Below are 25,473 nucleotides of genomic sequence, written 5' to 3' on the forward strand. Positions count from 1 at the left end.
GGGGTGGGGCTTCAGTGATAAAGGTAAGTAGCATTGATTTGTTACAAGCTGGTTTGACTAGGATATATTACAGGCTGAGCTTTTTTTGTGAACTGTATCATAGAGTAAAACTACATTTAATTTTTTAAAATCTTTTCTTTCTTTCTTTCTTTCTTTCTTTCTTTCTTTCTTTCTTTCTTTCTTCTTTTAGAGACAGAGCACAAGCTAGCAGAGGGGCAGAGGGAGAAGGAGAGAGAATCTTTAAGCAGGCTCCACACTTAGGGCAGAGCCTGACACGGGGCTCGGTCTCATGACCCTGAGATTATTATCCTGAGATCATGGACCTGAACTGAAATCAATAGTCTGATGCTTAATAGGCTGAGCCACCCAGGTGCCCCATAGAGTAAAACTTTAAATGACAGGTGAACTATTTTCAATTTGTTCTCAGATATCCTGCGCAGGAAAAGGGAATACAAGTAATCCAGGAAGGAGGAAGGAAATGGAATCCTAAGTAGACTGTCAGTATCAGTGATTTTTCTTAATAGCTTCCTAGATATTTTATTTGTATGTATTTTTTTCCAATGTTCTTTAACGTATCCCCTCCTTTTATTTTTTTTCCTCACGTAGTTTAAAGCAAATTCCAGATATCATATCTTTTGCCCATGAATACTTCAGAAAATATCTCTAATACATAATATTAAAAAAAAAAAAAAGCATGTATAACTGCAATGAGATATTTCTTCTCTGGTTAGGAGGTTGTAGAGGGAAAATAGGTGAGAATTCTATCAACGAATTCATATAAGCATCCTTATGGGGAGCTCACTGAAGTCTTTGAGACTCCAGTCATTTATGTGTAAAATGTATCCTTTGATGGGCAATTCAATTGTGCTGAATATTACTACTACTAATATTAATAACTATCATTTATTGAGTTCTCATGTTTGAAGTAGAATACTTAGCATTTTGAAACAATATTTCATATGAATCCAGATAGCAACATTACCAACATTATCCAGTGGACATTGCAATGTCCCAATTTATAGACAAAGACATAAGTTCAGAGTATTAAGTAAATCCCCAAGATTATAGACTAAGGTACTAGCAAAGGAAAGATTTGAAACTAGCTCCATCTGGCTCCAAATTTCTGCTGCTATGTTATACTGCCACTGTATGAAATAGCACTCCTAATTAAGTTCTTAATTACCCAGGTCACCATGGCTGGAGATGAGTCACATGTGATTAACTCCAGAATTTCTAATCTTCTGCTTATTTAACTTAAACAGTCAAAATTAAAAAGGAAAATGTGAGACTTATGAAAGCCACGGTATAGAGATAGTCTGCTACAGTGAAGTAAACAAATATGGACACTGGAATCAAGTAATCTGGTTTAAATGCAGAGTCTTCTACAAATTTAGTGTGACTTACTCTTTTGAGTTTCAGTTTCCTTATCTGAAGAGTGAATACAAATGCCTATCCTCTAATGCTCACAGAAAATAGTTTTCCCTTTCATAAATTACTTATTGAAACATCCTGAAATACTAGCAGAATCACCACTTTCCCCACCTGCAATAGACATAAACCAAGAATTTGCGTCAGCCAACTTACCAGTATGAAGCAAAGCCTCTTCTTCCTCCAACCAATGATTGAGTCATTCTTCTATTAAATAGCAGTAGCTATTTAAACACTCTAGCAGGAGCTCACAGATTTTTACTTTGCAGAAGTCCTTGACTGCTTCATTCTCTCATTCTTGGAATGAATTTGGAAATGACTTTTGATGACTTCAAGAGCAAGACTATGAAGGATCAACCTGATCAGAAGCCAAATAGAAAGAAAGCTGAAGGTATTAGGGGTGGGTGAATGTGCACAGCAACAGAATTCTAGGATTAGCCCAAAAATGTAAATTAATTGAATATAAGATTAGAAAGCTAAAACACTCGAGGATGGAAAAATATTGTAGAATTAATAACATTTACTTGAAAAACAATTCAGATATAATGGTGATGATGATGATGATGATGATGATGATGTGAATGAACTAACTTGATATGAATCATGATGTATAGATTCTGATAACTTTTATTAAACATTATCATACGTTATGTTCTATCCTATTCACTTTACATTTCTCTGAATCAGCATTTATAGGTAGACATCCAAGTTAACAGTAGTCATTTGTTCATTCATTCATTCATTTATTCATTCATTCATTCTTCATGTTGTAAATATTGAGTACCTGAATTTTTACAATTATGAAGCTAAATCTCTCAGATCAGTCACCTACTGAAAAGAATCCAATTGCTTTCTGATCAGAAAATCACTAATGGGAACAGAGGTTGGATTAATGGTCTCTACCTACCCACGGAATGGGGCAAAGGGTGTCCTGTAGAAAATGGGAGCTTGTGCCTTCCCCGAACAGGTGTTGAGCCTATGATTTTCTTCTAAAAATTCAGGAGTTTCTTCACTCAAGAGTGGTAGATATACACTCATAGTATAGAATGAATACTGATCAGAGGGAAATATTGACAGATTTACACAGATATCTACCCCCAAGCTAGAATCCTAAGCAATTATTTGCAAGAGATACAACCATCTTCTACTTCTCTGCCAACTTGCCACATACACTCCAGGAGTTTAATGACTTTTGAATCAGTGAATGAACTGTATTTCTTCCTGTTAAGATTTCTATTTTGTCTGTCTCATCTCTAGAGTCTGACAGAAGTGCTTTTGACTCTGTGAATATATTTGACCATTGACTGATTTGGATCATTACACATCTGCACTAGAAATTTGGGGATGTAATGTTCCAAGCCATGTAGCAACTGACAGTTGGATTAAAGATCTATGTTTGGATCTTAACATCTGTGTGATCTTATACAATTCACTGAGACTTCGGGTTTCCTTATCTGCATATAAATGATAACACAACCAGTACCCTATTTGTTTATTGTACAGGGTTAGGGGTTCACATAGATCATATGAGATATTTTCCCGTTGAACCAAAATATCTGTGCTTTTGCAGTGGTGGAGCTGTGAGCTACATGACTTATTTGTTTCTATAATAATGGAGAACTTTTATAACAACAAGGGCCACAGCTGGTGTAAGTATAGGACATGACATTAATATGAGTCAAATGAATATTGAAGTTTAATTCCTATTTTTCTTCAGTCAATAACCTTACTTCCAATGGTAATTTTAGTGGAATAAAAATTGAAAGCACAAAATTATAATTATTTGAGGTGACCTGTTGATTAACTAACTTACTTGTTTGGTGTCTGACATTCTTTTATGGCATACTACTTATAAAACACACTGTGTATGAGGTGCGTGTGTGTGTGTGTGTGTGTGTGTGCATACACATGGTCTATATTAAAAGTATCAGGCTCTCTGTTCTGTGGATGAAACTGATCCAACCAAGCTAGACTGAGAGTTTCTTAGAGAGTCATTATGGGGAGAGTAGATAAAGTATAAGCTTTAGAATCAGATACTTAACATCACATTATCTGATATTGAATCCTGGCTCTTAAATTGTGTCAGTTGTGTGACCAAGAGTAAATTACTTAAATTCTCTGTATTTTTCATCTGTAAATATGGACAATGAATTATTTGCAGAGCCCTTGGGAGGACTTCTACAGTAAGAAATGCAAAGTACAAGTTACAGACAGTTTCCAAAGAATTGTTTGATGACTTGCTTTCATCTTTTATGTCTTTCTGATTCTATCCTCTGTCACTCTAGGTCCTCATTTTCTTTCTTCTCGGTGGTGGTGCCCTACTGCTGTGACCCTGGGGATCCTTTGCTTGGGATTACTGGTAACTCTTATAATGCTAACAGTGCAATGTAAGTACTGGAACAGGCTGAAAAAGAACTTACAAACATGGTTTATTAATTGGTTTCATAACTATAAACAGCCTTGATTTAGATACAGTCTAGACAAACTTTTTGGAATAAGTGGGAACATGAATAAGTACAGTGTGCTTGTCCCTCAAATTGACTGGGACATGGAATTAAGATTATGAATGGTAGGTTTTTGTTTTGTTTTGTTGTTACAACTTCATGGGTAAAGTCTGTTTAAATCCTGGAATGATGAAAAAGAAAATAATTTGAAGCTACTAAGCCACAAGATCCCCTGAGACCCAAAAGGAAAAGAAACTTCATATAGTTCACACTGAGGTTGTTTTTTTTGGTTTTTGTTTGTTTGGTTTTTTAGAGAGAGAGAGCGCAAGTTGGGGGAGGAGCAGAGGGAGAGAGAAAGAGAGAATCTCAAGTAGACTCCATGTTTAGCACAGAGCCTGACATAGGGCTCAATCTGACGACCCTGAGATCATGACCTGAGCTGAAATCAAGAGTCGTATACTTAACCTACTGAGCCATCCAGGCCCTCCTACATTGAGTTTTAATTGAGATGATTAAATACCAATTTAAAGTTAAGAATCAGAAACATTATCTCAATAAATGAAACATTTAAAAGAACTGTAATTCAAATTTATAGTATGGCCACTTATAAGAGAGGATGTTGAGAGGAAAAGAAGTGATAAGAAGGATGAGAGTGGCCAAGAAGGAATGAAAATGGTATCGATCATCCATATAATCTGCCTGTGTATTTAGATTGTAGATCTGAGTTATTTTGTCCATCTAGAATCTAGATGATTAAGGCCTTGGAAGTGCTATTTGTTTTTCAATTGTTGGTTAAAGTCACCAACCATTTATTTTTTCAATCTGTTAACACTTAGGGCCTTCCCTAATGACTAGGATAAGTGCCCTTGACTCAGTGGTGGTGACTGGGTGAGTCTTCCCGTGAGAAGAATCACTTTACAACAGTCTCAAATCCAGCCTTCAACCCAAGGGGTCAGTCTGTTTTGTACTGAATCATCAAGCTTCTAGAACTGAAACATTTGACCCTTAACATTAATTGCCTGCCAGATTTCACAAACTTTATTTCATCCCCACCCTTCCTAAAATGTACTGTGGCTATAAAAACAGAACCCAAGAAACAAAAAATGCTTGAAATTGTTATGACATAGCACCTTAAAATAATTGGGAGGGTGCCTCAAAAAAGGGGTGTCACAGTTTTTAAATAAAATTAGGAAGTCTGGAAGGGTAGAGAGTTAGCAGCGGAATAAAGACACAAATAGAGTAAATCATTAATGACAACTAGTAATAATCACTGAGTCTGGTTGGCATCTATTTCAGATTGTCTGTATTTTATTTATGCCATTGATATACCCTTTATCTTATGATTGCTTTTAAGCTTGTCCGTAACTATCAATAACAAGCAAAATCCTGTTTGTTTGTTTTTTAATCAAAAGTGTCTGTGACAGTTCCTGACATTTAAAAAAAAATACTGCAGGAATATTAAATAACTTTTAAATCCATAATTTCTGAGTAATTTTCCAGCAGTTTATCTGTTGTCAAAATAGATAATTTGATTCGATTCTTTGATTTCCTCAAAATCCAGTGGAGGGATTTTTATTCAGGATTGGTAATGGAGTTCTTATTTCAGCTATGATTTAGTATCACAGGTTTCTGATCTTCTAAAGCAACAGCAAGCAAACCTTACTAACCAGGAAATTATACTGGAGGGACAGATCTTAGCACAGAAGCAGGCAGAAAAATCTTCCCAGGAGTCAGAAAGGGAACTCAAAGAAACGATAGAAACCCTTAACCAGAAGCTGGATGAAAATTCCAAAAAACAGATGGAACTTCATCATCAGAACCTGAATCTCCAAGAAGCTCTGAGGAAAGCAGCAAACTTTTCAGGTATGGGGGATGGAGAGGTGAAAAGAAGTAGTGGAAACTTCTCTGTTTAATCTAAACTCTGCTTTGAAAATGTCTCTAGGCATGAAACTGGCATATTAACATATATTCATAATGTTTGACACCAGAATTTCTCTATTTTTGTCAATCCACCCTTCCCTCTGCTAAATTCTTGAGCTACCTGATTTAATTAAGCACAGTTTTTGGTGGATTTAAATTTTCTTTCCTCATAAGAACTTCTTTATTTTTAAAATTTAGTTTTAAGATATTTCTGGAAGAATTCTCCCACCCTTACCCTTTGCCATGGATTCTTACTTCTTTCTGTTCCAATGTATCTTTTTTTTTTTAAGGATTTTATTTATTTGAGAATGAGAGAGAACAGAGTGAGAGTACCAGTAGGGGGGAGGGGCAGAGGGAGAGGGGGAAGCAGGAAGCCTGATGCAGGGCTCCATACCAGGACCTGAGCGGAAGACAGATACTAACTGACTGAACCACCCAGGCACCCCTGTACCAATGTATCTTAATCATTGATTTCTTTCCCTATGGTGTCTCCTTTGTCCCTGGGAAGCTCTACATTAACTTTATTCTATAACTCTATTTCTTAAAGTATACAACATCAATTTAAATTAAATGAATGGAGGTAGGCTGACTTGCAAGTGTTGGGTAGAGACTTTAGGTAAGAAAAAAATATAAAGGGCCCAGGAAGTCAGTTTATATAAGAAGAATTGAGTTGATCTCAGAATCTAAGAGGCAGGTAGAAAGAGCATCTATAAGAAGGGGATGATGATGTGAACTCTGATGTTATTACAGAGTTATCGGTGTCATTTAGTCTTTGTACAACATGTAATTAAGTCAGGCATATGCTTTTCATCATAGGGAGATTTAAGGGATATGAGATGGAATTACTCTCAGAGATGCATTGCTTTCTTGGCGGTGTATGAATGAGTCTCCTATTCTCAGCATTAGTAACTAACTGCTACTAATAAACAGAGATTTCTCCAGTTTCTTGCTTGTACATCTCACTTGATCTCAACCATGCAATTTATTTGAATATGGATTATATAACAGTTCACAAATACCCACAGATCTTTATTTTATAGATGAAAAAAATTGATAGCCAGAGAAGTTAAGTGATGATAAAATGATAAGTAGGTTTTTTTAATAAAGTTTTGGAGCTAATAAATCCCTTCAATATTTACAGGGTTATTTAAATTTCCAAAAGAAGCAGAGATTTTTGGACAAACTGATCTTTAGCAAGTATCAAAACTGTATTTAATGTCTTTATTAAGGAGGGAGCTATCGAGGAAATTAAAGAATACATTGTCTCTAAAAAGGTGTAAAGGAAGGAGACTAATTTATCAAAGATAGGAATGTTTATATAAGCAGACATAGCTACATACCAACCAATGATTCAGTCCCCAGATGGGGCTGTGAAACAGTTTTTTGTTTTTTTTTTTTATCAGTTGTATGAGATTAAATCTACGTCAGGACCATCCAGAACTGTCTCCCAGAGATTCCAGGCATGGGCAACCAATCAAAAATATTAAGTAATATGTTTTTCACTGGTAGATAACCCAGGTAACATGTCCCATTCCTTGACAGTGTCAGATAAAGGCCAATTAATAGAGATAGCAAATAAAGTACTGCTTCTCATCAAGCAGCTTTGAGAAGATTCTCAAAAACATTAATAATAAAATACCACATGGAAAAAAAAATAGACCAGTTTCCTCAAGTTTGAGACAAGTTTTATCTTTCTTTTTTTTTTTTTTTAAGATTTTATTTATTTATTTGACAGAGAGAGACACAGTGAGAGAGGGAACACAAGCAGGGGGAGTGAGAGAGGGAGAAGCAGGCTTCCCGCGGAGCAGGGAGCCCGATGCGGGGCTCGATGCGGGGCTTGATCCCAGGACCCCAGGATCATGACCTGAGCGGAAGGCAGACGCTTAACGACTGAGCCACCCAGGCGCCCCAAGTTTTATCTTTCTTACTAACAAGTCTGTGGTCCACAGTGTAGATATGAAGAGAGAGAGATTCTGAGAAGTTACCAAATGTGGTTTGCAGGAGGTCATCCAGCTAGAAAGGTGCAGGATCTTCACAGTAATAGACTTTATATTTAGGACTGAAATTAGTGGTGGTTGTCAACCTTTGGTATACAACATTATCACTACAGTAGCTTTTTAAAAATGGTAACTTCTAGGTTTATCCCGAGATTCTGTATCAAAATATCTTGAAGGGCACCAAGAAATTTCCTCAATTGATTCAAACGCAAAAGTTTGAGAGGTAGTGCATGTCGTGATTAAACACATGGATGTGAGAGCGAGTCTGCCAAGTTTCACATTCCCATTTACTCTATCTGAACGGAACTTATTTCATCATGTTGTTATGAGGATTAAATAAGTTAATGTGTGTAAAGTACTGCCAACATAGTGATATTGTGTTCGTTAAAAAAAAAAAAGAAATGAAAAGAGGACCCCAGGCAGGCTCAATCTGCAGAGCATGAGATTCTTGATCTTGGGGTCATGAGTTCAAGCCCCACCTTGGGGGCTTGGGTGTAGAGTTTACTTAAAAAAGAATTTTTTTTTTTAATTAAAAGAAACACAGGTAGTTTGAATACCACATATGGCTATGTATTGGACAACGTATGTCTAGAAACAGGAAGCACAATATATAAGCTTAAATTCATTATTTGAAAACCTAAAGTTTTAAAATATATAAATGTATCTTTTTTTAAAAGATTTTCTTTTTTTTTTTTAGATTTATTTATTGAATGATTTTAGAGAGAGAAAGTGCACATACTAGTGAGGGGGAGAGGGACAGAGGGAGGGAGAATCCTGAAGCAGACTCCTTGCTGAGCACAGAGCCCAAAGGGCTCCATCGCACCAGCCAGAGATCATGACCTGAGCCAAAATCAAGAGTTGGTCACTTAAGCTACTGAGCCATCCAGGCACCCCAGATTTTATTTCTAAGTATTTACTACACCCAGTGTGGGCCTAAAACCCACCCCGAGATTAAGAGTTGTGTGCTCCCCTGAGCCAGCCAGACATCCTAAACTTATCTTCTTAATAGCAGTGTGGCTTTTAACATATCCACTCCCTGAGCTCTTCCATTATTCCAAACATAATTTTAAAAAATAGGTCAGATTCTAAAGTTACATCTCAGCTCAAGTTTTGCTTTTGAACACACTTGTTTTTAATTTAGTTTACTAAAATCAGAATACTTTAGGAGAAATAAAGACTTTTGGTCTATTGAGGTCTTTGAAGACTCTGGATACAATTCTAATTAAGAAGAGATGATATGCATGTGACAGTCCCGAGGGGAGAATTGATTTAAGAACTGTAGAAATATTTTTACTCAAGCATCACTCACTGATTAGATATACTACACTTCCTAGGTCCTTGTCCCCAAGACTGGCTCTGGCATGAAGAAAACTGTTACCTATTTTCCTCTGGCCCATTTAATTGGGAAAAAAGCCAGGAGAACTGTTTGTCTTTGGATGCCCAGATGCTGAAAATTAATAGCACAGATGATCTGGTGAGTTTTTATGGTTGTACATTGGGCTGGAGTAGTGCCTTATAGGGAAATAAATCAGGTTTATGCCCTTGGTGGAGGAGCTCATGTTTGAGAATCAGAATACTTATTTTCTAGGCTCATCTGACCACTAATGATATGCATGACCTTGGGTAGAGAGGTTACATTGTATCTCTAGGCTTTTGTAAACATTTCTGTAAAACCACGGAAAGGATGTCAGAGATCTCTTTTGGTTCTTTAGGTTTGTGAATCTAACCTAAACATTACTCCCCACAGAAATTCATCCGGCAAACAAGTGCCCATTCCAATTTCCCATTCTGGATGGGGTTGTCTCTGAGGAAACCCAGCAGCGCATGGCTCTGGGAGGATGGCTCTCCTTTGATGCCCCACTTGTAAGTTTCCTATTCTTTGCTTAAGGTGCTAGTGAAGTTGCTTCCACATTCCACACAATGTCCTCTTCTTGTCAGGGAGAAGCTTGAGGAATTTCTGAACGTTCCTTCTCCACCTCTTTCAGACAGGGACTTGCCCATTTAGCCTTTCAGACCTCTGGAGTTTTCCTTCCCACATTTATTACTGATTTGAAGCTTTAAGACAAGGTTAAGTTTCTGACACAAGGTGGCAGTAAATCTACCTTTTTTTCCCACCCCTTCCCTATCTGCAGGTTTAGACTCCAGGGTCCTGTTTCCCAGAACTATCCTTCAGGCAGTTGTGCATATATACAAAGGGGAGCTGTTTTCGCTGACAACTGCATTTTAACTGCATTCAGTATATGTCAGAAGAAGGCGAATCTATTCAGAGCACAGTGAATTCGAAAGCTCTGGAAGAAGAGAAGGAGAATTCTTTTCTGGAATTTAAGTTGTCCTTCATCACTTAGGTGTAAACCACGAGAGCCCTATGAACTGCTTGTTATTAGCTGATGGCAGAACTCCCTAGCAGAGACTGGGCTTCCGGCTGCCTGGCACCTTGATATCAGAAATTTTGATCTGTTTCTCTCTCTCTGTTTTTCACCTAGCTTGTCCCAAGTCTCCCTGCCAACCCTTCAATCCCCCTTCACTTTTTTATTTTGAAGTCTTATTCCTCTTCAAGTCTTGGGAGCCCTCTGTACTCAGTCCTCTACCTCAGTACCATCTTCCCTTCACCTTCCTAAACCACATAGAAGATGGAAGGTGGAGAACTTGCCCAACCGGTGGATGCATGGAAAAATGCATGCGAAACAGAAAAGAATGCACGAAGAAACAGAAAAAGGGAAAGGCCATGCTGGAATCCAGAAACTTGTGTTCTCAACATTAAAAGCTACCACTTGTTGGTCTTTTATTTATTTATTTTTTGTTGGTCTTTTAAATTGTGATCTTTCTCCAGATTCCACCACGCACACACGCGCACACACGACATACACACCCCACATCATCACATTTTGGGGCAATTGGGATGTTCCAGGAAGTAATTACAAATTGAATGATCTTTTCAGTCAACTAATCACAATTCATTATTGGTTTTGGAATCTAATTATTTCTTCATCCTTTATCAAAGGATAGCTTAATCGCTTTAATCCTTCAGATAGTATTTGTTAGAATCATGGGGACTGAGGCAAAAATAGATTTTTTTTTTCCCCAAAGTACACACCATTTGTAAATGAGTTCTTCTCAACTCTGTTGTGCTGTGCTAATATGGAAACACACAGGACGAAAATATGAAGATACGCAATTAAAGAACAAACTGAGCCAGGTATGGAAATATAGCTGAATAGAAACAGATGGAATTAGAAGTATTCCTTCTATTTTCAGTATTTCTACGCCCTTGCTACCTCCCTTCACAGGTTATTCTACTTTTTAAAGGAAGCCTTACCATTTTGTTGCACATAATCTAGCACCAACTTTATAAAAAAAAGAAAAAGCTGTATCATTCCTAGGAAGACAAGAGATATTTTCTTTTCTTAGCACATTTATTTATGTTTAATTGACATATAACAAACTTAATATATTTGAAGTACACAAGAATTTTCATATATGTGAATATTTTCCATTGAAATCATCGCCACAATTAAGATAGTGAACATTTCCATCATCCAACTTTTATCATCCTCTCCCCAATGCCTTCTCCTCAGACAACCACCAAACTGCTTTCAGTTTGCATTTTGTAGCATTTTATATGAATGGAGTCAAACAGTATGCCTTTTTCTTTATTTTTGGTCTAGCTTCTTTCACGTAGCTAATCATTTTGAGATTCATTCATCTTATTGCTTGCAACAATTTTTCACTCTTTTTAAATGTTGAGTATTACTCCCTTGTATGAATATACCCCAATTTGTTGATAAATTACCTGTTGATGCCAATTTGGGTTGTTTTCAGTATTTGTCTATTGCAGATAAGGGTGCTATAGATATTTGTGTACAAGTCTTTGTTTGTACATAGTATTTCTCTTCTCTTGGGTAAATGCTTAAGAGTTTAATGTCAGGATCACTCAGTAGGTGTATTTGAGAAATTGCCAGACTATTTACCAAAGTTGTACCATTTGATATTCCTACCAGCAATGTATGAATGTTCCAATTCCACCTATCCTTGCTAACACTTGGTATGGTCAGTCTTGTAATTGTAACCTTCTAATAGGTGTATGGCGGTATATTACTGTGGTTTAATTTGCATTTCCTAAATGAAGAATAATCTTGAGGTCTTTTTATTTACTTATATTGTTTATTTACTATCTACATATTTTCTCTGATAAAGTAATGTACAAATCTGAGAAGTTTCGAGTTGTTTGTTTTTTTATTGTTACATTTTGAGAGCCCTTTGTATATGCTGGATAAAAGTCCCTTATCAGATGTCTTTTTGATCATCTTTTGTTTTTGTTTTTCAGTTTATGGCTTGACTTTTAATTCTCTGGAAAAGCAGTTTTAAATTTTGATGAAGTCCATTTTCATGTTTTTACTGGTGTTTCTAAGAACTTGTTGGCAAACTCAAGGTCACAAAATTTTCTCCTGTGTTTTCTTCTAGACATATAAAATGTAACTTCTAGACATATAAAATGTAACTATAAAAGTTACAGGTTTTACATGGAAATCTGTAACTTACTTTGGGTTAGTTTGTAAGTCATGTATTAAAGTGCTCTCTCTCTCTCTATTATTATTTTTTTGCATATGATATTCAACTGATTTAGCAACATTTGTTGAAAAGACTATTCTTTCTTCACTACATTGCCTTTGCACTTTTGTCAACAGTCACCCATATGTGCATATGTCTATTTCTGTCTCTCTATTCTGTTCCACTGATCTACTTACATATTTTTACACCACCATGAATATCGCAATTTCTCTAAATCATGTAGTGGTAATCCTTCAACACTGTTCTTTTTTCAAAGTTGTTTAGATTAATCTATGTCTTTGTATTCCCATGTTAACTTTTGAATTGGCTTGTCCATTTCTAAAACTTAACAAACAAACCCTGTTGAAATTTTGAATGATTGCATTGAATCTATTAGAAAAATGTGGGGAAAATTGAAATTTTAAAAATACTGATTTGTTCAACTCATAAACAAGGTATATCTCTCCATTTACTTGTGTTCTTTAATTTCTTTAAGCAATGTTTTGTAATTTTCTCTGTATAGATGTTTCACATATATTCTTAGATTATCATCATATATTTCATATTTTTGATGCTACTAGAGATGGTATTGTTATCATTTATAATTTTAATTTCCAAATGTCTCTTGATAGTATATAGAATTATAATAAACTTTTTTATACTAACCTTATATCCTGAAACACTTATTTTTTCTAGTAATGTGTATGTGTGTGTGTGTATTCCATTGGATTTTTACATAGATAATCATGTCATCTGCAAATAAAAACACTTTTATTTCTTCCTTTCTGGATGATTTTTATTTATTTTCCTTGCTAGATTTCATAGACTAGACAGACCCTCTAGTAAACATTGAAAGAAAGTGGTGAGAGTGAATATCCTTATTTTGTTCTTGATCTTGGAAGAAATCAGTGTTAATACAATTAAGTATGGTGTTAACTGTGTATTTTTCATAGATGCTCTTTTTTCATTTGAAGAAGTTCCCTTTTATTCCTAGAATGCTGAGAGATTTTATCAGGAATGGGTATTGATTTGTCTACATCTACTTTTTCTACATCTATTGAAATGATTACATATTTTAATATTTTTCTTTTTAATTTTTTAACGTGATGAATTACATTGAATAATTATAAGAGGTTAAACCAACCTTGGGTTCTTGGGATTTATTATCATTTTAATATATCGGTGGATTAGTTCTGCTAAAATTTGTTTTAGGATTTTTGCAAGTATGTTTATGAAGGATATTGATAAGTAATTTGCTTTTTGTGTAATGGCTTTGTCTGGTTTATGTTTTAGAGAAGTACTCCTCTATGTCAATTTTCTGGAAGGTTTTGTGTGGAATTGGTACTATTTGTTCATTATTTAGTATAGTTTACCACTGAAGTCATCTGGAGATGGGTTTTCTTTTTTTGTAAGATTTTTAACAATAGATTCAGTTGAATGGATGTAATATCATTCAAATAATTCTTTCTTGAGTGTACTTTGTTGGGCGTTAGTGTCTTCCAAGGAATTTGTCCACTTTATCTAAATATTTAATTTCTTGGCCTAACATTTTTCTTTGTATTTTCTTTTTGTCATTTTAATATCTCTAGATTTTGTATTAACGCGACTTCTCTCATTCTTGACATTGTTAATTTTTGTCTTTCTCTTTAATTAGTTGGTTTAGAAGAAAAAGTTCATTTTTCTTCTTGATGAAACTCTTTTTTTCATTGAATTTACTTTTTTTGTAAAAAGTACAGTCTATTACTTTTGTTTTCTATTTTATTAATTTCTGCTTCAATTGATATTTTTTCTTTCTTCTACTTAATTATGTTTTAATTTGCTCTTCTTTTTCTAGTTTCTTAAGATGAAAGTTCAGTTCACTGATTTCAGATCTTTTCTTTCTTTTTAAATATAGCCATGTTGTGCTCTATGTTTCCCCTTAAGCACTAACTGTAGTGGTATGCAACAATTCTGATTTTTTTTTCATATTTATTCAGTTCAAAATACTTCCTAATTTCCCTTTAATTTCTGTTGTCTCATAACTCCCTTGGGAGCTTCCTGTTCCTGGATGAAATCTGAAACTGCCTCATCTCCCTTACTCAAAGGGCAAGGAGAGACCAAAGAGAGGCATGCTACTCCAGGTTGGGAGGTAGCAGGTTTAATAAGCAAAGGGAACTTACATACAAGGCTTGTCTCAGGTGGCAGCAAGACTAGTTAACCCCCCCACACACACACTCCAAATATTAAAAATTTATACAGAGGGCTTAACTAGGCTCAACCATGCACACCAGGCAGGTGTTCTCATCACCACGTCACTGTCTCGAGGCTATATCCTTGGAGCAGCTCCTGGGAGCAGAAAAGGCAAGCAGAACCCGCATTTGAAAGACAGAGGAGGGAATGGGGAACCTTTGACTGCTGGTCCAGCTCACAGGTCAGTTGGAGGTCATGTCTTTTCGATGACCTTCCCCAAAACTCCACCCTTCTTGACTGGCTCTTATAATCTCACGTACCCCTCTCTTTCACAATGTGCCCTGAGCAGTCAGCAAGGGGTTTCACCAGCATGGAGGTGGCTCCTCTGGTGGCTCTCTGGCTGCATTGGAGGCAGATGCCACAGCAAGAATACAGGTACATGTAAGAGAAAACAATGATTTTAAAATCAGTGACACATTTTTTCTACCAAGAGACCGGTGATCCAAACCACTGATTTATTAATTCCCCTGGGCTGGGGGTTGGATCATTTAGGGCATTTACCTGTGTCGTTCTGTGACTTAATAAAGATAATACATTAGCAGATGTATTAGGTATGAACACATAAAATTCTGTTTGGATAACGGCATCGGTGCCTCCTTGAGAGGTAGTAATAATGTCTAAGGCCATTCTATTTTTGAAGACTCTCATTAGAGTCATTTCAGCGTTCAGTAAGGACAGGTTGTGTTGACTATCTGTTGGGTGAATTTCGTAAGGGCTTCTATGTGTCCTATAACATCCTCTAAACCAATGGGGAGCAAAGATAGCAGCCAAATAATGAACTAGTAGAAAACAGAATGTGCCCACCTGGCCTCGCGAAGAGGGAGGCTGGCAGTTTTAGGAACCTGACCTGGTTGTACATACCTCTGGGGGAGGCAGCACTGTCAGGCAGGAAATGGACTGGGGACAGGATACATCAGACCAGGACCCCTATCTTCTCCTCTCTTTCAATGACACATGTTCCTGTCCGTTCATATATTCCAACAGGTGCATCTTGCATCAGGACAACAGAATTTCAGTGGAGATTAAATAGTTTCCCCTCACCCAGAGGGTGCAAAGTAACTCACCCATCTTAGGGGGATGTCCCATTGCAAATTCCAGTAGATAATTTTTTTCCCCCAGTCATTATGGGGCTTTGTGCTCTCAGCAGCATGGAACGTTGATCCTCAGTGAGAATCAGGTCAATGGCTGTTTCCCAAGACTTCCATACCTTTATTGTATTTGTGCCTCAGCCGGGGTCCCTTGTCTGGCATGTGAGGCGACAGGCCCTACTGGTGGATCATTCAAATGTATTAAAGCCTGGGATAGTATTTTAGCCCACCCAGTCAAGATGGTTTTACCTGTTAATAATTTAATCTGCTGTTTTGGTAGTTCATTCTTCCTTTCTACCAACCCTGCTGCTTGCCATTTGTAGAGGAGATGGAACATCCAATGTCAAGTCTTTTGCGCAGTCTTGTACATCATAACCTTTGAAATGTGACCCCTCACTACTGTCTGTGCATAATACTCAGCTTCTCTCATCCCCTAGTGGTGGTAGCCGGTTTCCCCAGTGACAGGGGAAAGCTTGGATTAAGTCAGATTCAGTGTCCACACAAACCAAGGCATACTTAGAACCCTCACTCAGAGAAAGGGGGCTGACATAATCAATTTGTCAATCCCTTACTGCCTGGGAACTTCAGCGGATGGTCCCAGATTCTTCCGGCAGTTGTCCTGGGCATTGTTCAGAATACACAGGACATGCTGTTACTTCATTGACCAAGTCACTGTACTTCAAGGGCAGTCCAGCATCCTTGGCAATACTGTGGTGGTCATCTGCTTTTTTTTTAAACACCCAATCTGCTTTTTTTTTAAATTATGTTATGTTAATTGCAATACATTACATCATTAGTTTTTTATGCAGTGTTCCATGATTCATTGTTTACATATAACACCCAGAGGTCCCAATCTGCTGAATCTATTGAAGGGTCAGTAGATAGGGTTCGTAACTGATCTAGAGCATCAGCTTTCTGACTGCAAGGGGGTGTCAGTGCCTTGTGAGCTGGGACATGGAGGACAGTGAAGAGTGCCTCAGGCTTTTGCAGATGGACCCAAATGTCTTTCCACATATCCTGCCCCCACAAGAGCTTATATATGATCATCCATCCCTTGGCTTCCCATTGTCCAAGCCATAGGATCAATCCCTCTGAAAACCGCCCAACTGTCCTTGCAAAGGATTAATGACCAGGACTCATGAGTGATCACTAGGCAGATTGCTTTGAGCTCAGCCCACGGGCCACTGCACTGGCAGCTGTGTGAGAGGCTCTCCCTGGAGGAACATTGTGTACACCACCGGAGCTGTTGCTCTGTAGGGGTATAATGAGTTTCTGTTCCCTTACAGAGCCGGGACCAAACTCCTAGGGGCACTCCCCTTTCTGCTGTCTCTGCCACAGTGCTCAACTCATCCCTTCTGGAGTCGTACACACATGTAACTCAAATGGTAGCCCTGCTCGAGAGAGATGCCCAGAGCTTTAATTTACTTAACTCAAATTTTTGCTTTTTCATTGCTGCTCTGATCCCCAGTCTCATATGCACCCTTTCTTTAGCAGGCAGTATAAGGAATGGAGGCACTGAGCCCGGAGAAGAATAAAAGTCTTCCAGAACCCCATAATCCTTACAAAGTCTTGTACATCATTAATTATAGCTTTTGGGGCAACATGGGTTTTACCCAACCAGACAAATCTAAAACATTATAGCAGTGCCTGGGCTTTGGATTTTCCGTTGGTCCATTACCCATCTTCTCCCTTACAGATGCTCTAGCAAAGTCTGCAGAGTGTCCTGCAGCAGAGGCCAGTCTTCCCATGTTAACACTGTATCATCAGTGTCAGGGGCCCATTTTACTGATGTGGGGAAGGACAACAGGGACAAGTCCCAGCTACCATTCTGCATATGGTGGGTCTATGTAGGTAGCCTTGCAGGAGCACTGAAAGGTTCATCTTTGTCCCTCACACATGAAGGCAAATTGATCTTAGTTATCAGAAACCTGTGCTTGTCTAAGTCTTTTCCATGAAATCTCCTTGAAGATGAAGCACTTATACAAGACTTTTTTTTTTTTAACCAAGCATCAGAGTAAAACAATAATTGCAAATGACAAAAGAACTTAAAATGTCCATGCTTAAAGACTTGAGAGTTCATCATGATGAAATTGACAAGGGAATTTGGTTATTTCTATGACATACATTTTAAAATTGTGATTGGTGGGCGCCTGGGTGGCTCAGTTGGTTGCGTCTGCCTTTGGCTCAGGTCATGATCTCAGGATCTTGGGATCCAGTCCCACATTGGGCTCTCTGCTCAGCGGGGAGCCTGCTTCTCCCTCTCACTCTCCCTCAGTGCTCTCCCTCTCCTTCTCTCTCTCTCAAATAAATAAATAAAATCTTAAAAAAAATTGTGATTGGTAGCATTATACCAGGACATATCAGATATTAAGAATTTTATACAAATATACCGTAAAGCAAGTTTAGCACCACTTCTGATTTGACAATGCTTCTCATGAAATTTAACATAGACAAAAAAATTACATAGTTGTAAAAAAAAAAACCTTATTTTTTTTAATAGACAAGACTCAGTTTCTTAATAAAAACCTGGTAAAGACAAAACATGGAATCTTTATTTTCTAGGCAGATTACATTAAGAGTAAAGGAAAACCTTCATTTATAATTTCTTATTAAGAGCAGACCAATAATCTACAAGAACTTTGTCCTCCTAATAGAAAACCAAATTTTCATTTTACTATGGTGTACTTTTGAAATCAAAATTCTCCTCTAAAGCAAACAAACTTACATAAATCAATTCTAATCTTAGCTTGACTACAGGTAAAATTCTTTTCTCAATATGCCTTTTCCATAAACCTTCTGCAACTTTCTAAACCCATACAGCTGTCATTCCAAAATTCCAGCTGGGAATTGGGTACCCACTCCCATGACTTAAGCTTTTCACTGATATTTGTGATCTTTTGGAGGCTGTAGACTAGTTTTGGGGCAAGGGAACTTCTACAGCACTGTGCATTTTAAAAAGCCTTTCTCCTCCTTTTTTTTTTTTTTTTTTTTTCCTTCAGTCTCTGTGGGCAAAGGTTATCTACTGGGTGTTTACATTTCAAAGACATGTAAGATTTACAGCTCAAAAGGACACAGAAAGAATGTAAGTTTTCTCTTGGAAGTTTTGGGGTAATTGCTATTTAAAATTTTCTTTGTATAAAGGATCCCAAGTCATGGGGTACTTTGTTCCCTCATCAATCACCATAATAGCCTCCTCTTCATTTTCATCTTTCCCAGAAATTCTACCTCTTAATCAGGCTTTGTCACCAATGCCTGGATCTGAATCTGTGGCAGCTTGCACCCTCCTAGCTTTGCAAAATAGCATGCTAATCTCTCCAACTGATTATCCTGCTCTCCTACCTTAGCAGCCAGCCGGAAGCCAGCAGACTAGTGGACACCCACACATCCTTCTCTAACGTCAGCTCTTCTAACTTTCTGACCAGAGCATCAGCCTAGTTGGGCATCGGTGGCCAGCCAAGCTGCCCACGGTAGAGGCCAGCCCGATGCAGCACCCATATGCTTCCTTTCTCTGCCACAGTGTGCTGTCCTCAGTTTCCCCAATAAGCACATTACAGCAGCCAGCGCTTTCGAGGTGTCCCTGGAGTCATGCAGTGGTCCACAAGCATCTAACATATGGACCACCCCTCCCCACATAAAAGTCAATGGATTCCCCCAGAAGATCCCTCTTTCCCATCGCTTGTTTCTTCAGTCTCCTGGCTGGCTCACCAGTGTGTTGGTTCGCAACCCTCTTGGGAGTTTCCTCCACGTAGTCTGAAACCAGCCCCATATTCACCAAGGGCAGAGAGAAATGAACGAAAGAGGCAGGCCTTTCAAGATTGGTAGGTGGCAGGTTTAATAAGCAAAGGAAACTTACGTACAAAGCTTGTCATGGGCGGTCATAAGACAGTGAATCCCTATGCCCACCAATTTAAAAGTTTATGTAGAGACCTTAATTAGGTTCAATCACCTACACTATGCAGGTGTTCTCAACACCACATCACTATCTCAAGCTTATGTCCTTGGAGCAGCCCTGGGAGTGGGAGAAGCAAGAGGAATCATATCCAAAAACAGAGGAGAGGGTGAGGAGCCTCCCTGGGGTTAGCTCACAGGTCAATTAGCAGTTACATTTTTTTTTTCAATAACCTTCCCCAACAACTTCTTCTTTGCTCAATTGGTTGTTTAGAAATGTGTTATTCAGTTTCCAAATATTTGGGGATTTTCCAGAGATCATTGTGCTATAGGTTTTCAATTTAATTCTATTCTAGGCAGAAAACAAACTTTCTATGACTTGATCTTTTAAATTTATTGAGACCCGTTGTTAAATTTTTCATGTATACTTGAGGAGAATGTGTATTCTGCTGTTGTTAAGTGGAATGATCTAAAAATGTACATCAGATGAAAGTGGTTGATGACTTAGTTCAAGTCTACTATATCCTTGATGATTTTTGGGGGTCTATTATCCTATCAATTACTGAAAAAGAAATATCTAAACCTCTGACTATAATTGTAATTTTATCTGTTTGTCTTGTAGTTCTATCAGTTTTTGCTTTGTATATTTTAAAGCTCTGATAATAGAGGCATAAATATTGTGGATTGTTATTCCCTCTTGAGGAATTAGTGTTTGCTATGTATCTATTTGTCTGAAATTAATGTAGCCATATAGCCATTCCTGGTTTTCTCTGACCTTTTCAGTCCTTTTACCTTTTTAAAAAAAAATATTTTATTTATTTACTTGAGAGAGAGCAAGAGGGAGAGAGAGAGAGAGCAAGAGGGAGAGGGAGAAGCAGACTCTCCGCTAAGCAGAGAACCTGATGCAGGGCTTGATACCAGGACCCTGAGATCATGACCTGAGCCAAAGCCAGATGCTTAACCGACTGAGCAACTCAGGTGCCCCAGTCCTTTTACTTTTAACATATTTTTTTCTCTTTATACTTAGAACGTGGTTCTTTTAGGTGACATATAGTTGAGTCTTGCTATTTTATATAATTTGACAATTTCTGTCCTTTAGGTGTTTAAACCATTTACATTTAATGTGATTTTGATATAATTAGATTTAAATCTTTTTGATATTTGTTTTTCATTTGTCTCAACTTACCTTTGTTCTCTTTTCCTTTTCCTGCCTCCTTTTTTAAAAAAAGATTTTATTCATTTATTTGAGAGAGAGAGTGTGTGTGCACAAGAGCAGGGGAAGGGGCAGAAGGAGAGGAAGAAGGCAAGAAGCAGACTTCCCACTGAATTCAGAGTGGGGCTTGATCCCAGGATCCTGAGATCATGACCTGAGTCGAAATCAAATGCTTAATTGATGAGCCACCCAGGTGTTCCTTCCTGCCCACTTTTTTTTTTTTAAAGATTTTATTTATTTATTTGACAGAGAGAGACACAACAAGAGAGGGAACACAAGCAGGGGGAGTGGGAGAGGGAGAAGCAGTATTCCCGCTGAGCAGGGAGCCGGATGCGGGGCTCGATCCCAGGACCCTGAGATCATGACCTGAGCTGAAGGCAGACGCTTAAAGACTGAGCCACCCAGGCACCCCTCCTGCCTACTTTTGTATTAATTAACTATCCCATTTTATCTTCCTGTTGGCTTATTAGCTATTTCTCTTCATTACATTATTTTTGTAGTTGTTTCAGGATTTATAATACACATCATAACTTATTGAAGTGATATGCAACCTCATGTATAGGAATAGAACCTTACAGCAGGCTACTTCCATTTCTCTTCTCCCAGTTGTCCTGCTAATGGTACCATACATTTCATTTTTATATATATTATAAACATCAAAATACATAGTTATTATTTTTGCTTAAAGAGTAAATTATCTTTTTTTTAAAGATTTATTTATTTGTGGGGGGGGGCAGAGAGAACACATGTATGGGGAAGGGAGGGGAGAAGGAGAGAGAATCCCCAGCAGATTCAGGGCTTGATCCCACAACTCTGAGATCATGACCTGAGCCAAAACCAAGAGTTGACTGCTCAACTGACTGAACCACCCAAGCACCCCAATGTAAGTCATCTTTTAAAGATGTTTAAATAATAATAAAAAAACTACATATTTACCCATGTAGTTACTATTTCTGATGCTCTTCATTTTTTCCCCCTAGATCTACATTATTATCATGTGATATTTTCATTTGTCTTGAAGGACTTCCTTTATCATTTCCTGTTAGGATGGTCTGCTTGTGAGGAATTCTTTCTGCCTTTTGACCACGGTTGGCAAAATTTAAGCTACTAAACTATTATCTATTCAAATATGTATTCTGCTTCACCCTGAACCCCCCTTCCCTGCCACACACACTATTCAGGGACTCCAATCACATGTATATTAGGTAGCCAGAAGTTATCCCACAGTACCCTAATGCTTCTTTCCTTCCTTTTCCCTCCCCTCCCTGCCCCTCTCCTTCCTTCTCTTCCTCATTCCTTCCCTTTTAAAGTTATTTCTCTCATGTTTCATGTTTGATAGTTTCTATTGTTAAATCTTCAAGTCCATTAATCTCTTCTGCTGAGTGTCTGTCATTAATATCCTTCAGTGGGGTTTTCATCTTACACTTCATAGGTTTCATTTCTCGAAGTGTGCTTTGTTGTTGTTGTTGTTGTTGTTGTTTTTAGATTTTATTTTTAAGTAATCTCTACACTCAATGTGGGGCTCAAGCTCACAACTCAGAGATCAAGAGTCACATGCTGTACTTACTGAGCCAGCCAAGTGCCCCTACTTTTTAAAAAAATATCTTCCATGTCTTTATGCAGCTTTTTAAATATATGAATGTATTAAGAACATATGAACTATTTAATGTCTGTACCTTTTAATTTTAACTATTTAAATATCTGTACCTTTTAATTCTAGCCTCTGAGTTGGTTTTGATTATTTTTCTCCTCATGACCTCATCTCCCATAAGGGAGTCAGTTTTTCTGACTCTTGGCATGACTGTTAATCTTCAATTGAAAGCCAGGCATCATTAATTTTACCTGTCAATGCCAGATATTTTTGTGTTCCTATAAATATTCCTAAATTTTATTGTGAGATGTATTTGAGTTATATAGAAACAATACAGTGTTCCTGGTTATTCCTTTTATGATTGTTGAGCAGTACCAAGGAAGTTCTCACCCTGGGGTTAACTATTCTCCAAGGGAAGATTTTCTGAGGAGTCTTCTCAGTGGTCTAGGAACTGTGCTGTTTTCCAGCCTTGCTGTTGAGAAAGGGCATTTTTGCCTGCCCTGAGTGAATACTGTGTAGTATTTCCCCTGTTCTTCTTGGAGGGTTCTTTTTCCCAGTTTTCTGGCAGTTCCTCACACGCATGCTTTGATCTGTCCCCTGATGATTGCTCACGGTGGACCATCTGCAAATGTTTTCTCTCTCTGAGCAGCTATTCTCTTGCGCTCTTCTCCAAACTCCAGCTGGCTTTGTCTTTCTCAATTCAGGTATTTTCCAGTACCCTCCTCAGTTCCCCTTCCTGTGTGTGGCCAGCAAACTGTAAACATGACAGGCTGGGGCAACGGCAGAGCTCACCTTGTTTGTTTTCCATCTCCCATGAATCATGGCCCTTTGTTGTCTGATAAGCAATGTTTTGAAAACTGCTGTTTTATGATTTGCCTGCTTTGTTTGTTTCAAGTTAAAAGGTAAATCCGTCTTGATTTTAATCAAAAGTCCAAGAGAAAGATTTCATAATTAAGTACTTAAGCTACTGATATCTCTGAATGAAGGTAATTTGAGGGCTCCTGGGTGGCTCAGTCAGTTAAGCATCTGCCTTCAGCTCAGGTCATGATCCCAGCGTCCTGGGATCGAGTCCCACATTGGGCTCCCCACTCAGTAGGGAGCCTGCTTCTCCCTCTGCATCTGCCTCTCTCTCTCTCTCTCTGTCTCTTACGAATAAATAAATTAAAAAAAAAAAAAAAGGTAGTTTGAGCTGAAAGAATCCCTGGGGAAAAAATTCTAGAACATGAATTTCTTGCCTCTGTGTCTAGCATAGTTTCTATTTCAAAGTTGATGACAGAGCTGTCTTTGTAAGCCAAGCCGACAGTGCCTATGAGTCACTGTCCAGTTACACTTGCTATTTCTTTCTTTCTTTTTTTTTTTTTTAAGATTTTATTTATTTATTTGAGACAGAGAGAATGAGAGACAGAGAGCATGAGAGGGAGAAGGGTCAGAGGGAAAAGCAGACTCCCTGCCGAGCAGGGAGCCCCATGCGGGACTCGATCCCGGGACTCCAGGATCATGACCTGAGCCGAAGGCAGTCGCTTAACCAACTGAGCCACCCAGGCACCCCACACTTGCTATTTCTATCTCCAGTTCTTACAGACATTGGTGGCTTGTCTTCCTAAACCTTAGATTCACAGGCAATTGACCTAATCTGATCAATTTTGGGGATCTCTCTCTTTCTTATTTTAGGTGACTGTTTCTTGATTGGTTTAAATCACTTTAAACAATAAAGTTATTGTTAAACCACTACAGCTTTTGGTCTGTAGCCTATTTATGTATACCTTGACAGCAAAGACTGGTTTTTACATTTTTAAAGTGTTATTTAAAAAAAAATATGCAGCAGAGACTGTAAGTGATCCACAAAGTCTAAAATATTTACTCTCATTCTTTGCACAAAAACATTTGCTGACTCCTGATATAAATAACTTAATGCATTAAAGACATGCACAAGGATGCTGAATTTGGACTACCTGAGTTCAAATTCTAGTCTATTACTATCTCTGTTGTCTAAGGCAAGTTACTTGATATCTTAGTACCTTGATTTCCTTAATTGAAATCTTTAATTGGATATCTTATTACCCTATTTCCTTAATTGAAAGATACAGATCATGCTAGTAGCTCATAGATCTTCCTATCACATCTAGTAGCTCACAGATAGAGAATTTAATGGGATAATGTTTATGTAATACCTCATGTAGTGCCTAAGATTTGTCAAGCATTCAAGAAATGTTAGCTATTTATATTATTAGTTAATTTTTTCCTGTCTTTATAAAGTCCTACAAGTGTTTCTGTTTTTAATAGTAGGTTCTCAACCTCTTACAACAAATTTTGGCCAAATAACAAAGACTTTCTTAACCTAGGTTTAATTGTGTTTGTAAACATTGCTTAGAATTTCATTGTTGTTGTTGAAATAGTGTGCTGTGGAATGTACCCTGACTTGGCACTTCTTTCCTTAACCATAAAAAAAAAAAAAAATTACTGTTCAACGTCTCTTCCTTTCTACTTTGTAGAGATTTTCTGAGTTAATCAGGGCTCTGCAAGACATTTGGGTCAGAATGAGAATAGATGGCATATAAGTGAATATGATTTCAAATATTGGGTTACCTTAGAACATTTCACAGAGTTAGGCTATGCTGGTTTGGAGACATGAACAGAATATGTATGCTTTCCTGAACCTATCATTCAAGTTTTACAGCTTAGCAAGTAAAATGAACAAATTTTAAATATCCAATCTTCATATCTTAATATCTCTAAACATCCCTTCTTTGCACCTACATTTACTTCCAACTTCTGCCTCTCTATGATCATTTATCCTCATCCACACAGTGTGCACAGTATTAAACTGTCAAGGATTCCATGGACCAGAGAATTGATGGACCACGTTTCCTGGGAGCAAATTTTAAAAATGAGAGAGAAGTAAGTGGTTCTGAGCATCTGCACAGTTGGGAAACTCAGAATTCTAAGTAAGAGTACTAGCCATTTGGCTTGTACCTGGACCATAAGAAAATCTAAGTGGCTTTGAACATTATTGAATTGGCCCTTAGTTACGACACATTTAAACTTAATGGTCCCTATAATAAGTCAGTGAACAGTTACATGCCTCAGCTCTTTCCTGGGGCTTTTACTCCATTAAGAGCATAGCTGA

General features: G+C 37.7%; 1 protein-coding gene across 3 annotated transcripts; it reads left to right on the forward strand.

Moving 5' to 3' along the window:
• The first annotated feature begins 1,713 nt into the window (after positions 1-1,713).
• OLR1 (oxidized low density lipoprotein receptor 1) lies at positions 1,714-12,947 on the forward strand. Of its 3 annotated transcripts, none has more exons than XM_035028237.1 (6): positions 1,714-1,819; positions 3,714-3,815; positions 5,490-5,735; positions 9,124-9,263; positions 9,537-9,652; positions 9,922-12,947. In XM_035028237.1, the coding sequence occupies exons 1-6, from the start codon at positions 1,732-1,734 to the stop codon at positions 10,064-10,066; spliced, it is 837 nt and encodes a 278-aa protein (XP_034884128.1). In that variant the 5' UTR covers positions 1,714-1,731; the 3' UTR covers positions 10,067-12,947. The 3 variants fall into 3 exon arrangements, with proteins under 3 accessions (XP_034884128.1, XP_034884129.1, XP_034884130.1); XM_035028238.1 differs by having other exon boundaries at positions 10,273-12,947; XM_035028239.1 differs by having other exon boundaries at positions 12,114-12,947.
• The last annotated feature ends 12,526 nt before the right edge of the window (positions 12,948-25,473 follow it).

The sequence above is a fragment of the Mirounga leonina genome, unplaced genomic scaffold, assembly GCF_011800145.1.
Source record: "Mirounga leonina isolate KUSES-001 unplaced genomic scaffold, KU_Mleo_1.0 Mir_201, whole genome shotgun sequence".
NCBI classification, from domain to species: domain Eukaryota; kingdom Metazoa; phylum Chordata; class Mammalia; order Carnivora; family Phocidae; genus Mirounga; species Mirounga leonina.